The following is a 6,187-nucleotide window of genomic DNA, read 5'->3' on the forward strand; positions in this document are numbered from 1 at the left end:
AATTTTCTGCAACTACAATATTAAAAAATAACAACTACAAAGAATCTCTGTTATACACGTAAAACGGGAACGTCATGCATGGACGTACGTAGGGAATCGCTGACCAAAACGAAGTATTAGCATCAATCATTGCAAAGGATCCTCATCCATTAAAAACTTTGTCCAAATCATTCAACAGACAAATTTCTAGAGAGAGTAATACTGGAAACATAAAACTAAAAGCTGATTTCATATGGTTCTGCAGTCAAAATGAACCATCAGCCAATAACCACCACGTCTCAGAGCGGAGGGGAGAGCAAATCTTTCATGAAAGGCCTCCGCATAAAGATAAGCAAAACGAAGTTCAGAGTTCAAACGGTGAAATGCCCATGGAAACCGTTGAAGAAATATCAACCTGCCAAGAAGATGTAATGCTGGCTCAGAAATGAAGAATTGGTCACTTCATGAGTTGAATTTTACCTTAAGAGATATCCTGCATCAAGAAGGGGTCGATAAATTTTTTATTTCAACCAGCATCCAAATTTATGTCCGGATTAAGGTAATCACGTGAATAATACAAGTCATAAAATTAGAGGGAGCACTCACAGAATTCGGAACCATGGGCATATAGTAATTATTGAGTATTAGGAAGGTAGATCCTGAAAACATCTTTCGCTTTAAGCTTACGCCTACAGGTAGGACATTTGTGCTGAATTTCTATTGCAGCAGTAATACATTTTTTACAGAAGATGTGGCCACACTTGGTCGATGTTTCTTCAACAACTGGTTCCATGCAAACTGGGCAACTAAATGTGGCTGCTTTTTGCTGTGGCACAGGCTGGGATAACTGAGACATCACAATTTGGCGAATTGAGTGTCAGGTTGTAAGAAAAAATATATCGAGGAAAAGAAAAGAATTGTGTCGGACAAAAACATGAGTAGATGCCCAAGGTTTAAATTTGAGGACCTAGATATTCCAATGAATGTGAAAGTAAAAACTAGCTTACATGGCGTGCATAAATAAATCAAGAAAAGAATTATATGAGCTCAAACAACTTAATGTTATTTGATTATAAAACCGTAACATCTAACAAGAGAAAACAATGTATTGTTATTCAACGTTATCCCACAGAAGAAAGAGAGCCAATAAAATATTGTATAAACAGTAGCCTACTTTCAACAGTTAAGATGATAAATGGTTACCAAAATAGATTTCCAAAATATAGAATTATCTCAGCAATAAAAGGAGCAAAGCTCAGGTGCAATGACAAAGAGGACCATTATTTAAAATGTTTAAACTTGATTAGTCATAGTTCAAATTCTAATATTATAAGTTATTTATATTGGTAGGTTTATCACCATGATTCTCAACCTCCAAATGCAATATGGATAAGATCAATACTTAGAAAAATGCCTAAACCAAAATAAAAAGATAAATAATTAAAATTAGCATTTATAAAAATGGAAGGAAAAAGCATTTGAAAAGGTTAAGATACAGGGCACACAGGAGATCTTATCAGTAGCTAAACAGTGTTTACAGATCTAAATCTGTTTACAGTGTAGAAGTTGAATTCTAGCAAAAGAAACCGTGGGGGAGTGGGTTAAATGATCATGGCATTCTACAACTCGGGTTCAGCGTTTATTGCTTCAACATGCACAATTAGAATGCAGTTTTTTCAATCTTTCAATTCCTATCGAATTATATGACGAAAAATCTGTATTTATTGCAGTTAAAAATTAATTGAGATGAAAAGAAGTTCTAACATCAACCATATTAAAATTCATTTGAAAAGGAAAAAATATTCAATTCTTAAGAAATCACTTATGTCATCTAAGAAAAAAATAAAAAGTCAAGGGAGAGATGGGCTCTTGATCAATAACAAATGGCAATACAAGAGTGTTAGTAGTAAAGGTATAATGAGAGATGTCCTGAAGGACCAGAAAAAAATCCTTCACTTAGGGGGAAAGGAATCATTGGTCCACATTAGGAAGCCTGGTTTGATGTTCAAAGTCAATATAGTGATAACTGATTTACCAAAAGGGTGGACAGCAGAAGGCAATTATCAACGCTATCTACCAATGAAATTTTACGAGCTAAAAATAAAAGTTAAACCCAAATAAAAAGGGACAAGAAAGGTAATTTTGTTATGTAACAGCAAAGAAGATAATGTATACGATAAGGTCATCCAATAGTTCTAAAGGTAATTGTACCTCCACTAAATCTTGGTCCTCCCAGTGCACGCCGGTATTAACACCACCACCTCTTTGTTTTGTAGACATTCTTGGCCGCCTGTTACCATTACCAGGCCGCCTTGCTGTAGTATAAGAAAAGTGTCAGAGTCCGAGATGCTAAAGAAACCAACCCCCAAAAGTGATGCAATTTGGAAAAAATATATACCAATGAAATGTACCTTAAACATTTATATAACTATTGACAAACTTAAATGGTCTAGTACTGTAGTAATTTAGGCAGTTTTTTAAAGCACGTTGATGCAAGAATCTACTGAAGATTGCCAAACACATAAATTTGCAGACTCTATTTGATTGAGAAAATCATCACCAGGAAATTGAAAAATTATATAAAATTCCAGTTCAGGGCCATGTTCATATAGTTTTTCAATCGACTTTCACGTTATGTTGAATTAAAATTCAAAAATCGTTCGGTCACTTTAGTGCCTAAAAAATTAGCCTGCATCAAATAGTTCTTGTTTTATAAATTTCAGGATAAGAAAGTTCAGTCAATGTAAGCGTCAAACAGACAAACAAGATAGAGGTTTGAATGCAGTGTTTTGCCACAAAGTGCATCTATACTTTCTTGTCACGGGGATTATGATATAAAATAAACAAGCAACAAGAAATCAATTTTTTATTGAAGAGATAAAAGTACTTCTTCAAAATCTCAACTCAATATAAATAAAAAAAAGAACTTGGTAAAAATAGCAGACACCTGAAGCGGCTCCCAGAAATTCAGATTCATCATCAACAACTTCTATTACAATACGGTTCCTTCTGGACTTATTAACAGCCTACAATAAAATTGTAAATCAATAAACGACTTGCAACTTTCCAATAAAATTAAAATGGTTAAAAATATAGTAGACATTTTTACCTCGGCGAAGCTCCTAGGAGAGCAAAGTATTACATCATCATCATCGGGCTCAAAAGATGTCCTCACTTGCACGCAAGGAAGTCCAAGCTTCAAAGTCGTATCAACATTCAGGGAATTGTTTATTCCCAACGAATCCTCATCATGCGGTGGAAAATTGAGGTCGAAATTGAGAACCATCTACATGATAACATAGTTAATTCAGGCACTATTAGGATATGTTACAATTTGCAACATTAACATGCAGTGGAACATAAAAATCTATCATTAGATGGGATGACATTTAACACATATTGGACATCAATTCACGTGATCAAAGACACATAAAATCCGAAGGTGCAATCTGTAGTCAAAATAAACAAGTAAAAATTGCGTTTTGCAAACCCTTCTGCTTCTAGGAATTTACGTGTCAAATAATTGAAAGAAGAAGAAAAATTAACCTGAGACCAAAGCAAATTTGATCAAAGACTTTTCATCAAATTAATGAAATTTGACGAAAGCTAATCATACTTATCTTTCCTCTTTAATACAAACCACCACCTATTCAAAAGACTTCCAAACAAACACAATAGAGAACGGCAAACACATAAAATGAATTAAAATGAATACGATTGATCACATGCGATATTGATAGTTTAAGATCTGAAGATCAAGGAATATTACTTCTACGCATACAAATTGTTCTTGGATAATAGAATTACACTTTTAGGTTTCCTATTCTGTAAACAAAAAAATTGATCTTTTGTATATTTTGGATGCTACAAGGTCGATTATCATATTAGGAAAGACTTTTACAACACAAGCAGTCTTTTTAATAAGTATTGAAGTATGACAAAGATGTATAAATATGAAGATATCCAAATAAATGGAAAGACAATTTATCAAATAATGCAGAATATCATTGATTGAACTTATAAGCTCCACATGCAAGTATGCAATGAAATCAATATGAAGGTGGAATTTCAAAGGTAGATTCTTCAGCAAATACCCATTCTACAAGTTCATCCCTTCTCAATAAATACGAATAAAGTTTCAAAAAAAATAAAAATAAAAATAAAAATCATTCAGCTCCACCTCACTCCCCCTCACCAGTCACCCCAAAATGTAAAATAACAGACAAAAAATACTTTGTAAAAAGTTGATCTGCGAATATGTGGAGCTTCGAAGAAAGAATTTACCAAGGAAAAACCAAACTTTCTTTGCTTTCAATAAATTTACACAGTATAGAGTTTCCACACACAAATATTTTATGCATTAATCTTATCAAAAAGGAACAAATACAACCAGAAAGATACATTTGCTAAGAACTCTCTCTCTCAATAGCACATCCGAAACATTTACAACGCACACGGACATGACAACAGAAGACATATATATACATTGATATATACAAAACAGAGAAAGAGACACATGTATATATATCATAAGTAATGTCAGAAGAAGCATATATGGAATGCTACATCAGTTTTAAATAAAAACAATACTAAAAAATAAAAATAAAAACTTTATATGATTCTAAAACAAACCATAAATCAAAGAGTAAGTAAGAGGAAGACCCTTTTTTAAATATAAAAGGAAAAACACGATTCTAAGTAAAATAAGTATTGAAGTATGACAAAGATGTATATAAATGAAGATATCCAAATAAATGGAAGGACAGAACTATCAAATAATGCGGCATATCATTAATTGAACTTATAAGCTCCACATGCAAGTATGCAATGAAATCAATATAATGGTGGAATTTCAAAGGTATCTTCAGCAAATGTCCACAAGTTCATCCCTTTTCAATAAATACAAAAGTTTCAAAAAATAAAAATAAAAAAAATCATTCAGCTCCACCTCACTCCCCCTCACCCCAAAATGTAAAATAACAGACAAAAAATACTTTGTAAAAAGTTGATTTGCGAATATGTGGAGCTCCGAAGAAAGTATTTACTAAGGAAAAACCAAATTTTCGATAAATTTACACAATATATAGTTTCCACACAGAAATAGTTTATGCATCAATCTTATCAAAAAAGGAACAAATAAAATCAGAAAGATACATTTGCTAAGAACTCTCTCTCTCTCTCTCTCAAACAGCACAACGTCTGAAACCTTTACAACGCACACGGACATAACAACAGAAGACATATACATACATTGATAAATACAAAATAGAGAGAGAGACACATGTATATATATCACAACTAATGTCAGAAGAACCATATATGGAATGCTACATCAATTTTAAATAAAAATAATACTAAATTTTTTTTTTTACATGATTCTAAAACAAACCATAAATCAGAGAGTAAGTAAAAGTAAGACCTTTTTAAATAAAAAAGAAAAATGGAAAAACACAATTCTAAGTAAAATGATCGACAAAAAGCAATGCTAAGAGCATACCTTCTTAAAGAAAAAAAGGGAAAAAATTCCCCAAAAAAGGTAAAATTCAACCGAAAAAAATAAATAAAAGACCAACTTTTTTTTGTTGAAACAAAGGACCCAACTTGAAAAAATTAAAAAAAGCATTGACAAAAAGAGAAAAAGAAGGGTAAAAGGCCATACCTTTCGATTTCGCTAGAGAGGAAGAAAGACTGATGTACGATTTAGGAGGAACAAAAATTAATAAAAATATATGTTTACGAGGGAAATAAAGACAAAGAAAACATGGGATTATATATGTAATAAACTTTTTCCGTGGAAGGATTTTTTTAGTTGGGAAAAAAATTTAAGCAAAAAGGATTCTTTAGCATTTTTCCATAAGAATCTTTCTCACCCATCATCAATGTTTTGAGTAATTGCATTAATTGTGCATAATTATTTTTATCTTCAATTTTTAGGAAGGAACTCAAATCAAACAATTTCGGGTTTTTACATTTTTTCCCCTTTATAATTCAAAATTGTTTAATTTTCCTTTTTGAGTTTTTCAATTTCTCGAGAAACATGTAATAGTATTGAGACTATGCTAAGAAAAAGTGAATATTGATTTTACGCCCTGTTTGGCCTCCATTACGGGGAAAATTTAATGTATAGAATAGTATTTTTTGAAAAATGAGTGGTTGAAAAAGAAAGAAAAATTTTCGATTTACGTGTAATATTATTTTATGGAAGATT

The 6,187-nt window shown here is 31.9% G+C and overlaps 1 protein-coding gene across 2 annotated transcripts; it reads right to left on the bottom strand.

Annotated features, from left to right (window-relative positions):
• Positions 1–100: 100 nt before the first annotated feature.
• LOC111403070 (TNF receptor-associated factor 6-like) lies at positions 101–5,936 on the bottom strand. 2 transcript variants are annotated; one of them, XM_023031436.1, is made up of 6 exons: positions 5,639–5,936; positions 3,089–3,265; positions 2,927–3,005; positions 2,191–2,294; positions 586–826; positions 101–394 (listed from the first exon to the last, which is right to left on the bottom strand). In XM_023031436.1, exons 2-5 carry the CDS (start codon positions 3,263–3,265, stop codon positions 614–616), a joined length of 573 nt encoding a protein of 190 aa, XP_022887204.1. In that variant the 5' UTR covers positions 5,639–5,936; the 3' UTR covers positions 101–394; positions 586–613. The 2 variants fall into 2 exon arrangements, with proteins under 2 accessions (XP_022887204.1, XP_022887203.1); XM_023031435.1 differs by having other exon boundaries at positions 101–472; positions 5,639–5,931.
• Between the last annotated feature and the right edge of the window lie 251 nt (positions 5,937–6,187).

The sequence above is a fragment of the Olea europaea genome, chromosome 11, assembly GCF_002742605.1.
Source record: "Olea europaea var. sylvestris chromosome 11, O_europaea_v1, whole genome shotgun sequence".
NCBI lineage: Eukaryota > Viridiplantae > Streptophyta > Magnoliopsida > Lamiales > Oleaceae > Olea > Olea europaea.

Coding starts and splice junctions, on each gene's coding strand:
- LOC111403070 (XM_023031436.1), bottom strand. CDS start 3,265: ATGGTTCTCAATTTCGACCTCAATTTTCCACCGCATGATGAGGATTCG. Junction 2,295..2,926: donor ATTTCTGGGAGCCGCTTCAG/GTGTCTGCTATT, acceptor CTTATACTACAG/CAAGGCGGCCTGGTAATGGT. Junction 827..2,190: donor AGGACCAAGATTTAGTGGAG/GTACAATTACCT, acceptor GTGATGTCTCAG/TTATCCCAGCCTGTGCCACA.